General features: G+C 37.1%; 1 protein-coding gene across 2 annotated transcripts in view; it reads right to left on the minus strand.

Moving 5' to 3' along the window:
• Positions 1-373: 373 nt before the first annotated feature.
• Positions 374-24,147, minus strand: part of PPARGC1A (PPARG coactivator 1 alpha) — a 108,227-nt gene continuing 84,453 nt past the window's right edge. For both annotated transcript variants that reach the window (XM_045550460.1, XM_045550459.1), the window contains exons 8-13: positions 21,253-22,168; positions 20,599-20,703; positions 20,325-20,445; positions 10,543-10,664; positions 10,045-10,196; positions 374-4,217 (exon numbers count right to left, since the gene is read on the minus strand). In XM_045550460.1, coding sequence (XP_045406416.1) covers positions 4,114-4,217; positions 10,045-10,196; positions 10,543-10,664; positions 20,325-20,445; positions 20,599-20,703; positions 21,253-22,168 — 1,520 coding nt within the window. In that variant the 3' untranslated portion in view covers positions 374-4,113. The remainder of the gene's footprint in view (positions 4,218-10,044; positions 10,197-10,542; positions 10,665-20,324; positions 20,446-20,598; positions 20,704-21,252; positions 22,169-24,147) is intronic.

Here is a 24,147-nt window from a genome sequence, read left to right on the forward strand (position 1 = left end):
AGTAGAATTCCTTCCTATACTGAATATTTAGTGGATTTCTCCCTAGGGGCAATAGCTTGTACTTAAAAATACACACTTTCCAGAGTTAAGTGCAAAAATATTGCTGATCCATTTGATAAAACCCCATGTCACTTTTCACCTTCAAACGCTCATTATAGAAATCACCACATCTGCCTTTGCCATTTGAAAGAAGACAAGGTAAGACACAGAAGGTTCACGTTACCTTAGAACTGAAATGCATCCATGAATATGGAAAAGCAGGGAGAAAGAGAGAGAGAGCCAGGGAGGAAGTAGAATAATAATAAGCAGGTAATGGGTACTGATCTGAGGAACATGCCAGGAGTTTGGTTACGATAAATAAGAAAAGCAGAAGTAGATTTGAAACATTCGTTTCCCTTTATTAGCTCAGTGAGGCTGATGTGTACTGCACATTAAAAAAAATCACAGGAATTTTCATACAATGAATAAAACCACAACAATACATGAAGAATTGGCAGGTGGAAAAAAGGCCCGGCAAGGGCTCAACTAATCGCTCACTTTCTCTCTTCAGCATAGTTCAACCAACAGTATTACACTTTCACCTACAAATCTTAAAGTAGCTCCATCAAATCAGCAGTTCACATTATTGAAAATGTCTGTCACATAGGTACAAATTTAGAATCATCACATTATATTACATGGCTATTCTAGGTCATCTATAGATCAGGTCTTAGACTACAGTGATTGAAGTTCTCGTTACAGCCATCAAAAAAGGACACATAATCATTACCTACTGTAAGCTCACATCTAAAGGCATGAAAAGGTTTCCTTTTTTCAACAGACCCGAACATCATACCCTAATAGTGCAAATTCCCTCTCTGCTGCTTTGAATGTTGACAGCCCAACCATTGTTCTTGGAGTCGTTTAGCAAAAATTGATTTTGTTGCACTGGAAGAGTTATTTGGCTACATCTCTTAAAAAAAAAAAAAAAAAAAAAAAAAAACCCATATTTCTAAAGCACCAGTTCAGTTACCAAAATTGTAGATGTGGTACTTACCACAGCATGAAGGCAATGGCCCACAGTCATCTAAAAATCCTACACATCTATGCTGAAATTTGCCTCCAGTGATGATGGGGTGTATGTGTTTATTTGAAATATTCTCTCCCAAAAAACCAAAAATAAAAATAAAGAGGACACAGCTTACATTTTGATGGGCTACCCACAGTGTCTGCATAAGATACAAAAGCTCCACTAATTTTAGATGCAATTTGAAGTCCATTGAGGAAAATTATCTTCATGGTAACAATATTTGTCAGGCCAGAGGGGGGGACAAATTAATCCTCAACATGATATCTGTGGTATTGTCTTTTGATAAGTAAGAAAAGCAACCAAGTGTTCCACTCATGTCAACAATCCAGGGCAAAAAGGAGAATGTATTTAAAATTGGATCACAAAAATTTAAAGGCAAAATAGAGAACGCATCTGGTCCTTGAACACATAATAGGATTTACTAAATATCGATTTCTTAAAAATAATTTATTGCTCTTAATAGTCTTTTTATTATTATTCTACAACAGAAGATACTCAAAATTCAGAAAGAAAGACTGTAAACTTTAGTTTGGCGTTCACACAGAGTTAAAATACCTGCATTTAACCTACAGAACAACAAGAATTAGGCGGATTAAAGATGTGTTACTGTTGTAACGCAGAACCTGTGAACAAGTTCTTTTATTTCATAGTATTTTTATTGCTTTCTATCTACTTAGAAATAAGAAGCCAAAAAATCAAGCAAGCATCCGACAGGACAGACAGTGGATTCAGTCAGAACACAATATGCTGGTGATAAATGAATGCAGCTATCAAAATTAGCTGCATTGGCCTGGGGGTGAAATCCATCTTATAAGATCGTGTAGGGTGAGAGAAAGGAAAAGAACAATTAAGTAGTAGGTATATCATGTCTTCCAAAAAAGTCATGTCAGACAAACAGTAATCAAATCTCAATTTAGAAACTTGAATACACACTCCAGACTTTACTGAATTCCATTCCAGGGACTCCACACTCAGATGAAATCCTGATGCTCAAAATGGAGGTTTTTCTGAAGTTTTTATTGAATTTAGCAGAAGCAATGTCATCAAGAACAACATCATGGTCACGTCAGAGGCCATGCTAGTGCAAGTAGAAACACTGCTTCTGCAAAAGCTGAATTTCCCAAATGAAGCACTTACACTCCAACCTGACAATTGTCATGCATCCTAGGTAGAAAATTTCCACTGGCTTTATTATTTTCATCATCTCATAATTTATAATAAATAGGCTATCTGCAACTGATAAATATGTCTCTTTAGTAAACAAAGGAATGAAATATCAGTATTTATACAGGATGCATAACTGTAAAAAATACAGATAAATACCATCATCATACTCTGCCAAGGGAAAGAGATACTGGCTTCAAAGATAGTCTTCAGACACACATTAATTATTGTAAAAATCATACTGTAATTATTACCTCAGCATTTTGTATCAAATTAAAATCACAAAAATTAAAACAAAACAGCATTTTAAAAAGATTTTTGACCTCTAGTTTCAAAACTACTGTTGATAGAGAAAATAAAAACATTTCTTAATGGTTACCCATTGAGACTTTACATAAAATCATGATATCGTCTAGAAAAATTTTAGATGAGAAAATTTCATTCCCCTAACAAATCCAGTGTATAAAACTTCAAAGAAAAACAAGCAACAAGAAAATGTGGAAAAATATCGCAGAAGTGGTTAATACCTTTAGGGACTAGGATATTTCTTGACAAGATGCTTAGATCGAAGCTCACCTAAGAAGAGATGGATGTGCGTAAAGCATCATTTTGTAGTTGTTGCACTCAACAGACACACACACTGTCTTGTTTTTTTACAATCAAATATATATAAGCAGTAAGTTCAGCTTCTAAATATGTTAGTGTACAATAATTGTTTCACCTCATAATTACATTTGAATATTCTTGATTAAGAAAAATTTAGCAGTTTTGAAAAGAAGGCTGCATTTACAGTGCATAGCTGTAACAAAAAAAGAACATTGTTGTATAGTATATACATAAAATAAAAATACTCCATTTAACATCTGTAAATACTTAACTACATCAGAGAATGTAGCAATTACACTATATGAACACATCCCAGAGAGTTCTACCCAACTCTCATTAGTAATGTAACACCATGTCCGCTCTTCAGAAAGAACCGCTGAACAAGCTGCACGCTTGACCATTGACAAGGCTTTTGAAATTTGCAGTGGAAGATCAACATGTTGGACATTTACATGGGTGTCAGGATAAAGGACGAACTACAGAAACTTCAAAATGTTAGGAAAGTTTAGCATTCTGGTGCCCGCAGTATCCTCTCCCACCCAGATTCCATGGCAAAAGGAAAAAGAAAAAAGAAAAAAGAGAGAGAGAGAGGATATTAGTTCTATGCAACCTGTGGTTTCTTCGGGATTGTCATATAATCATTACGTTATGAGAGAAAGCTTGCATCAAGTTGATTTTGCACTTTCTTACAAAACAGAGTACGGAAGCTGATGCCCAGACATCAGTGGCTGTCGTTTTAGGGTGGTTTGTGGTTGGTTGGTTAGTTTTCTTTCCTTTTTAATTTTTATATATATATTTTTTTCCTTTTGAATAGAATATGAACATTTTGAAGTTCTAGGTTTTAAGTGTGTCTTCATGGAACTGCTGCCATTTGAAGTGGTTTGCCCTTGCACTTTCTGGTCAGGTGCTTCCAGTCCCCACGTGCACACACATAGACTTCCCCTAAACCAGGCTTGCACACGCACATGCGCACAGACACACGCACACACGCACACACTCCATCACCAAGAGACTCCAGGGAAAGCAAAGCTGACACCCATGAATAAACATGTGTTTACTGGATCTCATTCTGTCTCTTGCCTCTTCAGCAGCTGTGTTCATGTAAACCATTGTTATTGTTGTTGTTGTACTGTTGTTGTTTTGTTTTGCTTTTGTACAGAGAGTGTAAAGTAAGGAGAAATTCCTAAGTATGACTTGCGATAGTCTGTTAGGGAAGGACGCGCTGTCCCGTGAGGTATTCACCATCCCTCTGTCATCCTCAGCCAGGGAACATGTTACCTGCGCAAGCTTCTCTGAGCTTCTTTCAGTAAACTATCAAAATCCAGAGAGTCATACTTGCTCTTGGTGGAAGCAGGGTCAAAGTCATCTGAGTTTGAATCTGAAAGAAACCCAAGGCAGTTTAGATGCACACTTTGCTGATGACCATTAACTCAATCATTCCAATTCAAGTTTATCTGACTCATAACAACTTATCCAATCAATATACTTAAAAAAAAGAATGCCCAGATTTCATTGGATATATAAAGATGTACAGGCAGAGGATAGGGAGTAGTGAGATTTCAAAAACACTCACCTATTGACTCATTTTAGATTTTAACACCCGAGAGGTAGGCAGAGCAGAGTTTATTTTATTTTTTTCTCTTTTTTTAAATTTCAGAATATTATGAGGGTACAGAGCAGATTTTAATATCTGTTTTATAGATACCCACCCTCCCCTTGCCCCTGGAGTGACAGATGACTTGCCCACGGTTCCTCAATAACTCAGATGCACAGGTAAAAGCTGGAACTAATTTTCCTATTCAATGGGATTAATTTCATTGAGCATAAAATCCAGTTGAGTAGGGAAGAGAGAATCATCAGAACTTTTCCTAATCCCCAACCTGCTGCTTCCCTTTGAGGCAGGAGGGACATATGATCAGTCATCTACTCCAGTACCTCCAGGGAACTTAGCAATAGTGGTGCAAACTCCCCAGATTGGAAGGTCCAGGGAAATGCTTCACATCCCAAGAGTGTAAATTCAGAGAGAAAAAATATGTAGGTATAAATAAAGCCCTGCTCTTTCTAGGACCCTTCAACTAAGGCAGGTCAGCTTTTGTGCTGTTTCACATGCTACTTCAAATAGCCCTTAAGAAAATAGATTATGTTTTAGTAATATTGAATGTAAAGTGCCATTCTGTTAAATATTTCTGATTTTTCTCTTTTGACCCCTAAGGAAAAGTCAGATATTTCTGCTGGTCTTGCAAGTGAGAAAGGGAGGCTCGCAAACATAATAAAAAGTCTCTTACAAATACATTCAATCTTTAAAAAAAATTTATTTGAAGGGAAAATAAAACTACTCTGGAAAACATTAACAATTCTGCTAAAATATAAGCATTCCCATGTCTTTCCCAGAGTAAGTTACAAAATAGAAATTCTCAAAGTGACAAAAGACTGTAATACTATTAATAACACGAAGTCATAATCGTTGCCCTCACACGCTGTTTTGTTGAAGAGACCACAATGCCCCAAGCTCCAGCACCAGCCTGACTCCTCTCTTCCTCAAGCTTCACTCTACCTTCACATTCTTAGATTTACAGACAACAAAATTCCTTTACTTATTTTTTTTCACTCATTCTTAGCATTCCTTGTCTTTACTGACTTTTTTCAGCAAGTTTTTCTAGGTAAGAAGGACAAGAAAAATTACAGTCTTGCACAGACATAAAAAACAGGGACAAAATGGTCAATCTTTCCTCGATAACACCTTAAATAGTCAATTCTCAAATTACACTGGCTTCAACTCTTCTCTTCATAGCCTAATGAATGGTTTGCTCGTATTACTATGGCCTCATGAGCAGCTACTCTTCAAATCAAAATCTTTTTTGTAGAGACAAAAAAGTATAGCTTATTGCTAGAGATTAGCCTGAAATCAGAATTCCACTTCCACTGGAGATCAAGATGGAAGATTCTCCCAGTGATGGAGTCTGTGTGACAAAAGTCAGCATGGAACCATCGAGAACATACATATATGCATTTACTGGGAGAAAAATTCTAAGAATATTTTATATTTCCTAACTTTTCATTATTCTAAGAGAAGCCCAGAATTTCAGTGTTTCTGTATGTTAACTGGCAAATATTAAAAATAATGTGAAATAGTAGTTCTTAAGAATTTCTTCCCTGTGAAATATACTATTTACATACATACTTACTTATACAAACATACTATGTCACCAAGTAGGCAACCAAAAAGTCTTTTTTGTTGCATTAGATAGAATGTGCTTACATGGAATTTCTGAGGCAATATTATCCACTCTACTCTCTCATTCATGAAAGGATATTGAAACACAGTAAGATATAATAAAATTTTTATAGGAATATATCAAAAAGCCACTCTATTTTTCAAATCAAATTGTCATAAATAATGATACTGCATTAATAGAAAAAAATCGCATCACATTTGTATTCCGAGCACCTGGAAAATTGGTGGCACAAAGTAGGTACTCAAATTAATATGTGTTGGATAGATATATTAAATGCAAGAATGTTATTAAAACCATGGTTAAAAATATTTGTATTGGGATCTGGGAATGATTAATGGATGCCAAGGGTATATGTAAACTAAGCATATATTTAAGATGCTGATACTGTATTAAAATACATTTTTTCAGTCAATAAAAATTAGTGAGAATGTGTCATTTATTTCATTTTTATATGTTTAAGTTCCTGATCAAAATTATTGCATTCAAAATACTTAACCATCCTTCTGTTCTGATCCTAGAGTCCTACCCTAATTCCTGTCTTTCTCGTTTAATATTTTGTTGTTGAGGCCTTTTATAAAAATCCATTTGCTTATATGACAGTAAATAGAAAGACACAGACTATAGATTCACAGAAACCAGGACTTAAATCCTGGCTTTACCGTTAACCTTGATCAAGTCATTTTAAACTCTCAGTCTCATTTATAAAACTTGCTCACAAATAGTAGCTGGAATCATCATGTTTTGCTCTAATAATATTGTAGAAACCATGAACTAGTTTCCATAGAGAAATAGGATATGTGAGCTAACTTAATCTGGGGGAGCAAATAAAAACAGAAAACAAAATTGGTTAAATCTATCTATTAATAAAATGATAGGTCACTTCACTGTCTTGATAAAATTAATCTGTGCCACATCATTTTTGCTTTACTCTTGACATACATGTAAACCCCAAGTCCCTCTAAGAGACCAGTGTATTCTCATGCTCACCAGATTTAGTGTCCATGCATGCCCTGAAACATTTAATTCGAACTCTTCAGGGAACAAAGACAAGACACATGAGAACTTTGTTAGTTTCCAAAGCTGGCCCCTACTGTTGATTCTTCTATTTTTTTTTTTTATTTTAAAATATTAAGGGGGTACACATATTTTTGTTACACAGATAGCTTTCGTAATGCTTAAGTCAGGGCTATAAGCGTGCCCATCACCTGAATAGTTGATTTTTCTATTTTAAAATAACTTCAAAATTTTATTAATAACTTCTTCTCATTACCATCTTTTTAAATTATGACCATAGGCACTATTTAATGAGAACCTATGTTATGCCAGACACTATGCCAATAACTTCACAAACATTTATCTAATTTTCAAAAAAATGATAAATTATTTCACAAATGAAGAACCTAGACCTGAAGAAGGAGTTGAACTGTTTACCCAAGGTCAATGGTAAGCAAGGTTTCAAACCCAGGCCTGCAGGATTCCAAAGCCGGGGCTCTTTTGACTACACCATGTCTACTCTCAGAAAAAAGCTACTTCCAATGCCATTATAAAGCTTGAGGGAATTGGAAAAACCCATGCTACTACAATGCACATCAAATATGCTTTTCAGAAAATACAGAGTGAGCTTAGCAATGGCAAAGTTTCTATTGCTGCTGGCTAGGCAGGCAGATAACAAGAGGGGAAGCATTCTTCTTAGATATATTTCAGGGAGGCTCTGGTTCAATTTGGAAATACCATCTAATCCTCCCTCTACCAGTGATGAATCGTGATCTAAAGGCCCCTCTAGGTAGCTTATTTTAAACTCTCTAGATGTTTTGAGAGACTAGAAACACCCTGGCCTTCATCACTGAAGAAAATAAGTCAAATCAACTCAAGACTTCAATCTGTCTTGACTGTTTTTATCAGCCAACATTTGAACAAATGACTTGCCACGTTCTATATTTTCATCCCTAGGCCTCTGTCTTTCTACCAGTCAGCTGCTTCTCCCCTGCTTCTCACTATCTATTTAGCGTGTGGAGTGAATTATAGCATATTCCCTCTGAACAATCCACACCACCTGTATCAATTACTCTAGGAAGACATCACTTTGTTGGAAGGAATGAAAAAAATCCCTGTATTTGGTATTCATTTTTTTCTTTATACCAAGCAAGAGCAAGTACAAACAGATATCTAATAATGCTGAGGCATAAGTGTATATGTTAACCTTATGATTACTGTTATAAATGAATTTAAGATAATTATGTCATATACATAAGACATTTGCCACTTTCCTTCATTCCTTCCTCAAATAACTTAAAGACTTACAACATACACATTCGGTAGGGAATGTCATGTTAAGGAACAAAATTAAAATTGGAAAGGATATTAAGATGTTCACTGTACCATTATTTATAACTTCAAAAAGTTAAAAATTGAATAAATGTTTAGTTATAATGGAATGACTAAATATAATGGTACTATGCACCCAACAAAATACTGTGCAACCATTAAAATATGTTGATAAATTATTTTTAATCATATGAATCACAGTAGGACATGAATTTATATGTTAATTGAAAAAAGTAGAATTGGAAAGTTTTATATATATTAATATACACACACACACACATATATATAACCTTAACTATAACAAATAAGACACTCTGAGATGAAATGTTGGAAGGCAAATTATTCAGTTGGTAATAGTGGTTGTCTCTGGATGACAGGCTAATAGAAATTCTTCTTAATTTTTTTTTATGTTTTCTAAATTTTATCCCTTGAGTCTGTACAGTTTTATAACAAAAAACCCCACGTTTTTGGTATGCTTCAGTTTCCTTATCTGTGAAATGGGGATGATAATAATAATATCCAGCTCCTAGGACAGTTCTGGTAACTGAATGAGAAAATGGTTATAAAGCTCCTGGCACAGTTCCTAGCATCTGCAAGCACTCAACAAATAATAGGTTTTTTTCCTGTTTTGTTTTAAAGAAAGTATAGTGTGATTTAGCATATGAAATTTTATTTTCTCCTCTTGAGTTGTAATTTATAGAGAATAATAATATTTCTGAGAGTTTGTGAAATAATAAGGAAAAAAATCAAGACTCTTACATATTCTGTTCCATAAAACAATGATAGTGATGCTATGGTTTGTACAAAAGGATTCAGGGTAGGCACAGAAAGCGAAAGATTACAAACACACACATACACACACACACACACACACACACACCATAAAAACATGTAGATAACCATGATATCCATACACATAAACATAACACATGCACACAAAAAAATACAATACATATACAAAACATGTTGACATACATACCATCCACACACATACACGTGCACACAATACACAAACCACAAACATACAATACACACACAAATCATAAATACAAGTAGACACACAATATCCACACACAACACATGCACACACAAAATACAGTATCAGACACATACACAAAACATACACACAGTGACACATGCAATATCCACCCACATGCACACACAAAACACATACATGCAATATACACAAATTATGAACACATGTGGGTACAATATCCATACACATACAACACACAAAAACACGCCACACACACAAACACACATACACACACATAGACACATACAATATCCACACACACTAATCATAAACATGTATACATACACAATATCCACATATACACCTACGACACATGCATACACAAAATAAAACACACACACACACACACACACACAATTCGTGTAGAACTGCAGAATTTCAGCACCTAGGCAGACAGCACAAAGAATTAATTTATGCCCTTTATTGCCAAAACCTGAGCCCCTTTCTTCTGAAACTATCTCATACATTTAAAAAAAAATCTGTATTCAAATAGCCCCCTCCAGTAAAATAAAGTGATGGTCCAACCCACGTTGCCTACGGATTATGTTTGCTCCTATTTTGAGCTCCACATTATGGATTCCTCATTCCACGTACAATAAAATCCATACCTAGGTCTGCATAGTTAGACTTGAAAAATTGCTTGCGTCCACAAAAGTACAGCTCGAAATCAGTTTCGTTCGACCTGCGCAAAGTGTATCCATTTTCAAGAGCAGCAAAAGCATCACAGGTATAACGGTAGGTAATGAAACCATAGCTGTCTCTGCAAACGGACAAAGAAGAGAAGTTCAAAGCTGGTTAAGGAGCATTAGCATATAGGACTGTAACCCTTTCTACTTTGGGAGACTTCGCTGGTGCCAACGTCTGAGCCACTGCATCCATTTATCAGTGTGATTGTCCTGTCAAGCAGCTAAATACTTATTTCTGGGACAGGAAATCTCAACTAGAAAGATTAATAAATAGGGATGAAAGAAAATAAATAAGGTTCTGAACTCAACATGTCATCTGTCAAAGCACTTACACTGGCAACTCCCATCCCAGTAATCTTATGGCCATAATTTTTTACATACGTCAGCTTCTAAACAAGAAATAATCTTGAAGATTCTCACCCATCATCCCGTAGATTTACTGTGCACTCCTCAATTTCACCAAAAACTTCAAAACGGTCCCTCAGTTCTGTCCGTGTTGTGTCAGGTCTGATTTTACCAACATAAATCACTCGGCGTTCTTCCTGTAAGGGGGGAAGGAAGAAGAGACTTTTGCGAGGTCTGGAGATGGGAAGAAGTTGAATCTCTAGAACCGTTCATGAATGTACAATCATGCAAAATGAGAACTCAGAGAGGATGCCAATTAGAGCAAAACAGACTACAACGGAAGGAAAGACGACATTTGAACCAAGTGCTACTTCCCATTGCCTCAATAGCCATCTCTTCTTGCTCACATGCATTCTTTTCCGTACCTCTACTCTTTCGTCTTTCCTATCCAACTCTGTTCTTCTCTCAGATAAACTCTTATGTATTAGAAAAGAAATCTGGGCAAAGTAATCTCTTTTTTTAATCCCTGAATAGCTAAACAATATCTATTAAATATTTGAACACTCAAGACTTGATTATTAATCTTCAAAATCGGTATGAAAATGACCTGGCTTGCAAAACTATTTAATTTCTTATTAACGCAGAATTCTAATAATAAAATGTACAAATTCTGACATCCTTGAAAGAGTGGTTCTTAAAACTCTAGTATAAATAAAAATTACTTAGGGTGCTGGTTAAAAATGCAAAGTATTTGAGTTTATCCAACCTGTACTAAAATAAAATTGGAAGATAAGGTTCAACAACTTTCATTTTTTAACAAGCACACCCCAGTGATTCTGATGCAGGTGGTCTAAAGACAATAATTTAAGAATACAATCTTAAAATGTAGGTCATTTTAAGCCATGGGTCTCCAAAGAATAAGAGCTAAATAAAAGAGGCTATAAATTTCACTTTGCCAATAAAGCTAGTCTTATTTTAGGAACAGAGTAGAGGGGTGTGGCCTAATTTTCACAAGTGGAGTCAATAACATCATAATTGGAAAGTCATGAGCACTTTATAACTTACAAAATATGGGAAGAATATTTTATAGCCTGAGGATAGATTCCTTTTTTAAAAAACAGGAATGTTTTCTTAATGTAAGAAGCAACCTTGTATCTCTGTTCCAAGCAGACAAGGCCAAAGGTGATGATGTCTCTCAAAACTGAGGAAAGGTTTTTTAAGAACCTAAGAAGTTAATATAAAGAATGTGCTGACCAACTAGTATGGATGCCTACACCAAGGACAGACAAGAATGAAATGAACTTAAGGTTGGAGAGATTTAAGTCAGATTGAAGCAAAGACTAGGAAACAGGAACAGGGTACAGGTTTAGCTTGCCCAAGAGTTTTCTCTGGATCTACTAAAAGTCCTTGGTCTTGGATGATATAAAAAGCAAATTAGGCTGAAGGCAAAATGATACTCTATGTTATTTACTGAACATCTTTCCTTATCATATGTCCAGTATTTAGCAAAGGATCCAGGAAAGAGTGAGCATTCAATAAGCACTTGTGAGATGTAACCCAACAATTCACAGACTCTATCTTCCTAGGTGATCTGATCACCTATGCCTACTCTTCTTTTACCACATGGAACACTCCTGTATCTATTTTTATCAGGAAAGTAAGTTCTTCTTAGCTTCAGACTCAAAAAATCAACTATCTACTTGACATCTCAGTTTGGCTGTACCTTAGGCACCTGAAACTATACTAACCTCACCCAAACCGAACCCTCCCATTTTGCCTTCTCCCCAGCTGGTCCTTTTCCCATGTTCTTGGATCAGTGAAGCGAACACTGTCTAGCCAGTTATTCAGGCTCTCAGGTTTTTGTCCTAACTTGCTAGACAGTGTTCACTTCACTGACACAAGAACATTGCAAAAACACCCAGCCTCCCTGTTGATCTTCCTCACATATCTAATTATTCATTAAATCCTGATGATTTTTACCTCCTAAAGCTCTCTTTGGTCTGTCTCCTTTATTCCATCTTTCCTAAGCCACCTTTGCAAGCTGGCAGCTCTTTCTGGACTAGTATAACCGTCTCTTAACTTGGATCCCCATGTCCACATTTATCCTCCTCCAGTCTGTTCTTTCACTGAAGTCACAACAATCTTTGCTGAGAAAACAGGAATCCAATCATGTCAATTACCATCTAAAACATATCAATGGCTTCGCATAACTTTTAACAAAAGGCCAAAACCATTAAAAAGACCCAGAAGGCCCTGCATGGTCTGGAACTGTCTTCATCAAGGGCTTTATCTCCCACTTTCATTCCTTCCTTGACTCTATTTTTTAACCACGCTGAGCTTCTATCAGTCCCCAGTATAGACTGTGCTCCTTTCTTCCCAAGGCCTTTGTACACACTGTTCCCCTGCTACCTGGAACATACTATTCACACTATACCCCTGCAAGTCTCTCTCCCTTTCTCTCTCTCTCTCTCTCTCTCTCTCTCTCACACACACACACACGCGCACACACACACACACACACACACACACACAATCTACATTAAACTCAACAATCATTTTCTTTCTGAGACTTGAGATGAGATCAGATGTCCTATTAGCTGCTCTTATAGAAAACTCTATTTCTCCTTTGTAGGTCTATGCTTAATTGTAATTAAATAGTTAATAGTTTATTCACTGTTCAATGTCTGTCTCTCCAGCACAATGGAAGATTCATGAAAGTAGAGACCCCATCTGGCCTAGTCACTACTAAGGGTAACTGAAATATAACAGAGTCTTGACTATTTGTTCTAAAATCAATCCATTGCCAATCAATCCTTTTTAACACTTACCCTGTGCCTTTCTTTATACCAAAGATGCCTAAATGTGGTTCTTATTCTCTGAGACTCTCTACACAAAAGAGAATGAAAGTTGGGTTTGGTGCTTTATCAAAGGAAAAACCTTGCTCAGGTCGCTCAGCTGAGTGAATTAACAAAGGATTCCATGATTTGTTTTTACAGGCTTAAGTGTAAGAGGTATAGAGTAGCTATGTGTTTGCAGGACTCTCACTCATAAAAATCACCTATGAAAATCAGAGATGGCACTTTGCTGAAAAAGTTGGTAAAACACAACTCCTCTGACAATAGCTATGGAGCCTAAATAACTGACCAGATGAAGTACAGCAAACGGAGCAGGCTGCCTGATTGGCTTCCATGTAGATTATACGTCTCAGTTGCAGACTGTAATTGTGTTGTTCCAGGGCACCCAGAACAACCCAGCAGTCAGTAAGTGCAAACAGACGAGAGGCACACGCTGGAGCAGTGTTGTACAGTTTAGCAAGGGAATCACAACATTGCATGCCATTCTATTTCCAAATCCAGCTCTAGCCAAACAGCCAAATGTGATGGGACTGTTATCCAAACTTAAACTTCCTGGCGCCTGCTTGCATGGGTGTTATGGATTTTATTTTTTTAATAGACTTTTAGGAAAGTTACTATTGAATGGAGAGAAACGAGGGGAAATGCAGAAGAGAGAGAAATAAATTGAGCACAGAAATTGCTCCACTACCATTACGGGAATACACTCAGCCTACGTATTCAAGGAAATTTGAAGATAAAGCTAAAATCGACCATATGTACGCCCATATGCAGACATATTGGGACAGTCTCTGAATTGCAGCTTTATACAAAGTTGTATGCAACAACGATCCCACATAAAAGATAAACCAGAGGACCTTTTATATAGGATACTGATACATTCTGCGGTAAAAAAAAGACATAACCTAGAGCAGAGAAACAGGAAACCAAAGGGCTGCTCCATAATCACTTACATTACCTATTTGTTTATCATCTCCTTTTATGAAATGTAGGCATGGGACCATGCCTTGCTACCTTGCAAAGATCAGAAATTGAATACATGCTGAAATTCTCATTTGAGAAAATTATTGAAGTGCTTGATTTTCCTAGCCCTAAAAACGAAAATAAAAGGCATCCCAATGTCTAGAAAGCAAAAACAAAAAATCTTTCCAAGATTGGCCAAAATGTCTAGCAAAGAACTGATTCTTTTAAACATGTTGCAGTTGTATTAGACAGATGAATAGATTTCATATCTTTAAAAAAAAACCTTAACATTTGCAGCCAATTTTTCAAGACATTAATTTCTAAACAGGAGATGAAAGGAAAAGAAATCAAAATGCTTAATAACATTTCCAACTTCTTAAAGGCTTGGAGGAACTCTAAACCTTTGGAAACAGCTCCTTGAAAAATGATTTCCAGACCAGTTTTCACTATTGAGGAGGATGGCACATTTATCAAATAACTTTTAGCTTCAATTTTCACAAAAGCTAGTTTGCTGATGGGGTGGATAATAAAATTCAAGATTTATGTTGCATTAACGGCTATAGTAAATCCTCATTATACCAAAACACAGGGGATAAATTTAAAAAAAAAAAACTGACTGAATTAACTGACTCTGCATTACCAAAATCTTTATCAACTAGAGTATAGAGCTTCCCACTTAGCTGTGGAAAACATACAATTGTTGTTTCTCATCAAGTAATAACCTACTCTTGGTAAAAGGAGTTAGACTAAGAAAAGACAGAAAGTAGTAGCAATATTAACATTTATTGAACTCTAACCTACGCCAAGTACTATGTTCGATGTTTCTTCATGGGTTCTCTCTCTAAAATGTCCTGCAGTGCTAGGTAATAAGGAAGAGCCTAATATAATTTACATTTTGGTTCCCTCTACATCTCCAAGTCAGAATAATGTAAAAATTCCTCCTCCTATGCTAAGGAAACTGTCTATCAATTTTGGCAATGGAAGATTTATGTTCATTTCCAGATTAGCTATAACCTGACTTCCTCAGAAGTTCCATAGGTATAAAAACAACGGGAATGAGTGAATGGCATACTTAGGTGCTCCTACTAAAAGAAAAAGTGAGAGAAGAAGTGGAGGGCCATGGAAAGGTACCAATGGACAGAAAGAAATATTAATATCAAAACTCTAAAAAATGCTAAAAATGTTTTTTTTTCTTTCTTGCCCTTAATATTGATTATTCTTATCTAATTCAGTAGGCATTCGATAAGTGCCTACTACTAGAGGGTGTTCTTAGGGAAGAAACAAAATTACAGCATTAAATTTTCCAAAGTTACCCCCATCCAAGCACCACCCAGGAATGTTCCTGCTTAGCGTCTAAGGCTGGTTAACGTGAACAAATCCAGGCTAGTCTTCTTAAAAGCTAAGAGGCAAATAAAAGCTAAAATGCAAGTAAACATACTGACAAGCCAGAAAACACGAAAACTATAGATTAAGTATGCATAACTCCTATTTTAAAGCATTATTGAAGTAAAATCGATATACAAAAAAATTGGTCATATTTAATGTATACATTTTGATGAGTTTGGACATATTCATACACCTAGGATAACATCACCACAATCAAGGTGATTGAGGTACTTAATGCATCCATCACCTCCAAAAATTTCCTTGTGTTCTTTTCTGTTTTTTTTCCTGTTCCTTTTTCTGTGTGTGTATGTGTGTGTCTAAGAACACTTAACATGAGATCTGTCCTCTTAACATAAAGTGCACACTACCATATTATTAACTATAGGTACTATGTTATATAGTAGATCTCTATAACTTACTCATCTTGCCATAGAATGTAATATTTCTAAATACTGAACTTAGAGTCCTAATATAACATACACATAAAATATCTCTTTAGAAAGGCTTGAACAGAAAACTATTTTATTTTCTCTAGAAAGAGTAACTCTGAGAAATTCTATAGCTCTTATTTTTTTCTTTTTTTCATTTGGAAGAAGTTTAAAATTATCGGTGATAATACAGTTTTTGGCTCCTGGGCTACATACTGACCGACAGAGAAGAGAAATGAAATAGCCCAGTCATTGCCTAAGCACATCTGGTTTTGGTTTTAAGCACTGAGCCATATCATAATGTCTAGATTTGCCCTTTAAATTAACATCCCATTATCATGTTTTCTGGCAGGAAACTGTACAGATTGCAAATGGAGTTGGACTTAGAACTCCACAAGAAATTAGAGCAGTGACAGTTTAGACATTAAATACTAAACTCTGGCTTGCAGAGTCCCAATATAACCTGAGTTATTTCAAGCTTATGAGACTGAGAAAGGCAGAGAGTGAATTGGTTTTTGAGAAAGAGTTTAGATGGGAATTGGAGGAAAGTGAGAACGGATACAATGGCAATATTCAACCACAATATATGATTCTGTGTTAGCAATTATTATTAGTGTTCTCTTTGTTCTCTGACTTGGTGAAGTCAAATTGGGCTGGATTAAGATTTTTAGAGGCATAAGCAATGCAAAGTTTACAGACTTTCTAAACCCCCTCCTTCTTATGGAACTCAAAATAAAAGCAATACAGGCAAAGGCAGAAAAGACTAATTTTATAAAACATCAATTATTAACATTTGTAAGATTTTTTAAATCTCCTTTCAGAGCGTGTTTTGCTGGTCCCCTAAGTATATGACTGCTCCAATTAATGCATAATCCAGCACTGCATCCAAGGTACCCCAAATGCAATTTGCTTCTTATTCATTACTTTATAGGTATCTCAAAAATTTAAAGGAAATCACCCACATGACAAACTTAGGTAGACTGTCCTAGCTCCTTAGCTGTTTCGTGAATGACTTTTCAAACTAATTTTGTCAAATGAGTCAAAATCACTGCATGTATCCCTGCACCCAAGTCCATAAAAATATACTTTGCAAATGCATTATGGCATAAGAAAGCCGACCATTTGTAGGAAGGAAATCAATCAGGAAATCTTCCTGTGGGTAAACTCATTAAATATTTCCACAATGCCCTCAAGATAGATTTCAAAATCTATAGCATTTGTTACAGGACTCTTCAGGGTCTGCCTTCCACTGAACCCTTTAGACTTATTTCTTGTCCCTCTTGTGACCCAGTGTTCTAGTTAAATGACTGGTAGTTTCCTAATATCCCTTACTCTTTTTTAGAGACTTAGAATGAGCTCTGTCTAGAACAGCAATGCCCAGTAGAAATATAATGCAGCATATGTAATTTTAACTTTTCTAACAGCCGCATTTAAAAAAGTAAAAAGAAACTGAAAATTCAATGTTGATAATTTTTTTTGGCTCAATATATCCAAAATACATCAACTTGTGATTGATATAAAAAGTTAATGAGGTATTTTATACTATTTTTTGTACGAAGTCTTCAAAATCTAATCACACAGTGCATCTTAATTCAGGCGAGTCAAATTAGCTATGTGGCTAATGGCTACCATATTGGACATTGCAGGGTAGAAAACCTTTGTCCTCCTTCGCCTTAGGATTTAGATCAATCTCACCCTCCCTGGAGATAGACTCCCTCATTCCCAGGTCTGGGTGCTACCATAGTACTGTGGTTGTCCCCTTGGTATTTAATAATAGTCTTTATCATATCGTACTGCCTCTTTGTGTATCTTTATCTGCTCCCTGGATACAGGACCATGTCTTTCCTAACTTTTTTATCCCAAGCACCTGGCAAATGTTTATCACAGAAAGAACTATGATTTTCATTTATGTTAAAGAGAAATAGCACATAATTGTCCAAGTGGGAATTGACTCAACGGTAAGTACCAAATCTTTATTAAATACTTATTACCTATAGGTCATTCTGTTCATAAAAAATCTCTACATCTTAGGTTTTTTAAAAACTCCTTTTCAAAAACAAAGACATTCACCAAGCCAAAATTTTCACAATAAAAGTAAAATGATTTAATATAAGCCAAGTTGACATTTGCACCATTATAAGTCCTCTTTCAAAGAGAACTCATAAAGATTGTCTGAGTCAAAGAATTAACTAAGGAACTGGTCAATATTTTTGAAACAAAGGGGAACAGGGTGACATCTTCCAAGCTCTGGCTGGTGACTCTCAGGGTGCTTTTGGTTCATCTAGGCCAATGACACGATTTGATCTGATTGAAAAGGGCCAAACTGGCAAAAAGACAAAAAGACACTTTTTTCTTTTCTTCACTCCAGCTAAGTAACTGGCGCTAAATCATCTTTGGGAGGTATAAAATAAACACATGTCATTTATCTACATATTTTTGATTAAAATATTAATCTGGCTTTGGTTATAACTGTTTTGTGTTTTTCCCAAATAAGCAAATTTATCATGAAACTATTAATCTCTGTCTGTAATGTCCTGTTTTTGAGGAAAAAAGGATTTTATAAACTATGAATTTGCAAATACCAAAATAACTATTTTCCTACATGCTTACTCAACATGATTCTCTTTTGTAATAATTAACTGTAATGTGCTATATTAAAAGGCTTTGTAAACTATATGGCACTATATAAATGTGAGTTATTATAATTATTGAATAGGCCATTAATTAAATACAGCAATATTAGAAAAATTGAATTTTTAATTTTCATTAGTCTTTGTAAGTGTTAACTAATGATACTCTGGCAAATCTTAATATCACCGCTCATTTGAAAGTTGAGAAAAATGAGGGGAAGTGTCGTAATTTGCACAAGGATTTTGATTCAGGCTTAGGTAGATTCAAAGTTAAATGGCAGCAAACCCCCAGAACTTTAGTCTAACTGTTCAATTACTTCTCACTTCTTTCTCCTTGATTGCCTGTGATTAACAAACCTCTCATTTAACCTTTTTCCTCCAACTGGTAACTGTAGGCCAATGCTTGATTCTGATTCCATTAATCAGCTCTTTTATATATAATAGGTTTTTCAAAATTTTGTTGATGTTAGTGGGTTTTCTTAAAGGTACCCTATAAATCTAACCTTTACAGTCAAAAAATATTTCCCTCAACCTTAATTAGCATACATATGCAAGATATGTGCAAAGCTGAACGTCACTGACCTGACTCAGTGGCTGGCACAGACAGGCAGCAGCTGTACTTAACAAAAGCAGTGCTACATCCACTTGATTATCCACGGCTCCCTGGAGCACCATGTCAGGAATGACCCTAAGGCTCTGCGTGGGCTCAGTGGGAAAGAGTTCCATGATTGATTAGGAATGTCTGCCATGGGCATGGACTGGACGTTGACAACTGGACTGCCTCATTTTTACCATCAAAGGTCTAAGTTGATAGGAAGCAGTAGGGAGCTGGGGAAAAGTCTAGTAATTAGCTGCAGAAACAGACCTTCAGAGACCAGACAAGTGTAACATAACCTGGATCTTTACACGGAATGGTCAGTACTGTGTATACATCAAGCGAATATAACACCCCCTCGTAAGTGGTGCTGAAATCCATACAAAGCTATTGAAAAGTAGCTCATAAGAAATGTGGATGTGTCAGCTACCCAGTTAGGGCTTGACCCATCACAAGTAAGAAATGATGACTTTCTTAGCAAATCTTCCTCTACTGCCTCCTTTAAATCTAACTTGAACCCAGTCTCCTCACAGACAACTTAATTCTCATGTCTGCCAAAAAGATAAAAACCGAAACCAAACAGCAGTATGTCCTCATTTTCCACTCTGAGAAAGAAGTAACAGGAAATAGAAAGAAAAACTCATCCTGCGACCAGATGAAACCAGTATCTAACTGAATAAATCTCTACTCCCTCCATTTTTCAAAACAGAAGTTGAAAACAGTAAGGAAGTTCAAAGTGAAACTGTGAATGAGAAATATACTGACTTAACACTTTCTTTTCCAATAAGCTGGGTTAAGGGGGGGTTGAAGACTTACTGACATTTTTAAGACGAAAGACTGAAAATTGGCTATCCTAACAAAGACTTAGCTTTAGTTTATTTTCTAATCTACCAAAAAAAAAAAAAAAGAAAGAAAGAAAGAAAAAGAAAAAGAAAAAGCACACAGGAAAAAAAAAAAAAAAGAAACCCTCTTTTAAAATGAAAGTTAGCTCCGAGCTGCTTACAATTGCCTTCTGCCTCTGCCTTTCTCTTTGTTTGGCCCTTTCAGATTCCCGCTTCTCATACTCTTTGCGGTATTCTTCCCTCTTCAGCCTTTCGTGCTGATATTCCTCGTAGCTGTCATACCTGGGAAACATAACTTCATCATTAAGTCAACCACCTCGATTTGCAAGAGCCAAATGAATAATAATTTGGGGCGGGGGGCGGGGCTTTCCATAACATCTTGTCATCTAAAGGAGGGGATGAAAGGAGCCGAAGGGAAATGACATAGCTCATTACCTGGGCCTACGGCTGTAGGGCGATCTTGAACGTGATCTCACACACAAGGGAGAATTTCGGTGCGTGCGGTGTCGGTAGTGGCTTGACTCGTAGTAGTAGCAGGATCTGGGAGAGAGCAGAAAAACAAAAAGGGCATTTGTAACTGCCACTTAAACCGAGTTTATCAGCGCTACTGAACATCCTCTGGAACACCGTTATTACATAAACTGGCGTTTTCTTTCCAGCTACTAGTGAGATTTCCCAGTGACAGTTTGTGATCATCTAGTCAGCTCAGAGGTCTGGGAATGATGTGTTCTCTCTCAGCGTCTCTTACTGATGTTAACACTGAGCACCGGATCGGGTACACTGTCAGCTTTATCTTGCAGGGATCTCAACTATCCTGGCACAGGGCAGCTCTCCAGGTAATGGAAAAAGTTAGATGAGCAAGTTTCTTACAAACTGCTCTCTCTGATCTGACTGGCTCAAGGCACTGTGTTCGGAGCTGACAGATTTAAGGGAACAGGGATAGGGATGTATGTGTAACAACATTCTCGTTAGTTCCAGCGTCCCTGGGAGTGCGGTGGTGAGGGGATAGGCTGGCTGTGGATTTTGAATACTTTTTTTGACTTCCTGGGAACACCTTGTGCATTGGGTGAGAGTTTTGCCAAGGTTTACCTTGAAGAGGATCTACTGCCTGGAGACCTTGATCTTGACCTGGAATACGGTGATCGGGAACATGACCTGTGTCTAGAAAAGGACCTTGAACGAGAGCGCATCCTTTGGGGTCTTTGAGAAAATAAGGATTTGGGTGGTGACACAGAATCTCTACACGGAGAGTTAAAAGAAGAGCAAGAAGGAGACACATCGAACAATGAATAGGATTGCGTGCCATCCCAAGGGTAGCTCAGTTTATCACTTTCATCTTCGCTGTCATCAAACAGGCCATCCATGGCTAGTCCTGAATTTATAAACATAGGTAGTTTGGAGAATTGTTCATTACTGAAATCACTGTCCCTCAGTTCACTGGTCTTGTCTGCTTTGTCGTCAAAAACAGCTTGACTGGGATGACCGAAGTGCTTGTTCAGCTCGGCTCGGATTTCCTGGTCTTGGAGCTGTTTTCTGGTGCTGCAAGGAGAGACCTGCTTGCTGGCCTCCGAAGTCTCTCTCAGGTAGCACTGGTCTGAATCTGTGGAAGAACAAATCTGCCCCTGCCAATCAGAGGAGGCATCTTTATATTCTAGTTGTCTAGAGTCTTGGAACTCCTGTGATATATTAATGAGTATTTCCGCTTTGGAATTAATTGACTGACAATAGTCATGGTCACCAAACAGCCGTAGACTGGGCCGCTTGGACTTCCTTTCCTCGAGTCCACTGGTGAGCACGGAGGACTTGCTGAGTTGTGCGTACAACTCGGATTGCTCGGGCCCTTTCTTGGTGGAGTTATTGCCTTGGGCACCAGAAGACTCACTGTACCGGAGCTTCTTTGACGGTGGGGGCACCACAGTCTTGCAAGAGGACTTCAGCTTTGGAGAAGCCCTAAAAGGGTTATCTTGGTTGGCTTTATGAGGAGGAGTTGTGGGTGGAGTTAGGCCTAAGGTAAAAAAAGGAAAAAATAAAAAAAAAAAAGAGAGAGAGAGAGAGAAAGAGAGAAAAGAGACAGAGATAATGTTCTTAAATGCCAAGATACGTTTTCTAACTTTTCCAAGATTGCAGACAAGGGTTCCAACTGAGTGAAGAAGAAGGAAACTAAATTCATGGCGAGACCTGAAACACGGATTCTTCTCCTAAGCCTCTGTCATCAAGAAAAGATGGATCTATCACAGCGAGAGCTGTGATCTTTTCTGTTTCAAACACCAATGCTAACACATCCGGCTTCCCTGAAAACACGAAGCCGTCACCCCTGGTTCGCACAGCACCAGGCATTACCAAAGCTCACATTTTCAAGGGGACGATATAGGCTGATGTATGACAAATTAACACAGGGAGAGCCGGGAATCATAGAACAGCCTCGGTGGCATTTGTCTGTGAAGAACACTGCGGAGGATCCAAAAGGCTCAGGGTTCTTTGTCCAATCAAGAAAATCTACCCTCGGAACCAAGAAATTAACAGCAACTTACAAAAAAATGAGATGACAGCAAATGTGGGGCAGGGTGGGAACAACATAGACAACTTCAAAGTGAGTTCAGTAAAATATGACAGACAAATGCAGAGACCTAGAGCCACTCTACAACTCGACGGCAGTGATTCTTTGTCTCCACAGTTCATTAACTTAGTAAACCATGGCTAATGTAGGTATAATGCATTCTTGTAAGCATAACTAATACATTCTGTATAAAATACGGTTCTGCAACAGAAACCTAAGCGAACAGTAACACTAAATATTGCAGTGGCAGTGGACCATTTTATTTAGAGCACAACATCGGTGAGGGTTATGAGACTGAGGGATTGAAACGAATCCAAGCTTCAGCAGCTAACTAATTAAATAAATAAAAAGTAAAGGAAGAAAAGGGAATAGCCATCCACCATTGCCTTTCTTGCTTTTCTACAGAAGGACAGAAATTCCATCAGAAGCTGCTGGGAGAGAGTCTATAAAGCGCAGTAGTTCTCACTGTTAAGTTTCCCCCCTGAGTAAGTCCTACTCATCCCTTTGTGCTGAGGAGGAATCACTGGGAAATGGCTCCGGAGTCCAAGGAACTTTGAAGAAGGGCAGGCTGGAGTTCAAATGACTTCATGCTTACAAGGGAACATTTTAGTTTACAATACACTTTCTATTTAGGAGGCTGGGTGAATGCTATTCAGCAAAAAGAACCTCAAGTCTGCTAACAAGCCTGGGGTTAGACTTAAGGCAAGTTTCCAGGAAAAAAAAATCCTACCTTGCTGTAAAAAAAAATTATATATATTTATATATCAAGAACCAAGTAGGTCACAGAAAGCCACATGAAATTTTGATATGAACAGGAAGACGCTAGCTCTACTACTTTACAATAGAGAGATGGAAAAAGTTAGTGTTTTCCCAAAAATGACATGTTGTACACCAACATTTGGTAATTTTTATTATTCATAGCTAATTCTCCCTAACTGAGGGAAGAAAGGGACGGAATATGCTAAGTGGCTTGACTGTGGAATTCCATCCCAGAAAAATTCAGAAAGACAGGGAAATGCAAACAAAGAGAGGGGATACTGCTGTCCCTCCATGCCATGTGTGGGTCTCAACAAAGCTTCCTTTTGGTAGCAGCCGCCCTTGTATGCCTGCCCACTCTGTGGTAGCAAAGGCGGGTGACTTACATCACTGAGTGAAACGTGGGCACACTCTCCTTTCGTTTCCTCTTTCACAGGAGAATATGTCTTTTCCTCAATGGAAGAAATTCCTATATGATCAACCTTTTCTTTTTTTTCTTGTTTCCTTTATTTTTTGCATTGCCCTGCACTGCTAGAAATCAAATCCCCATTCTGATTTCTAGCACACACTACCTTCAGTTACCACTACCATAAATTTAAAGATATTAATTCCCAGTATAGAAATGGCACATTCTCAAATATTCCCCACAGGAACCTAAGACGCTTCAAGAA

The sequence above is a fragment of the Lemur catta genome, chromosome 4, assembly GCF_020740605.2.
Source record: "Lemur catta isolate mLemCat1 chromosome 4, mLemCat1.pri, whole genome shotgun sequence".
Lineage (NCBI taxonomy): Eukaryota > Metazoa > Chordata > Mammalia > Primates > Lemuridae > Lemur > Lemur catta.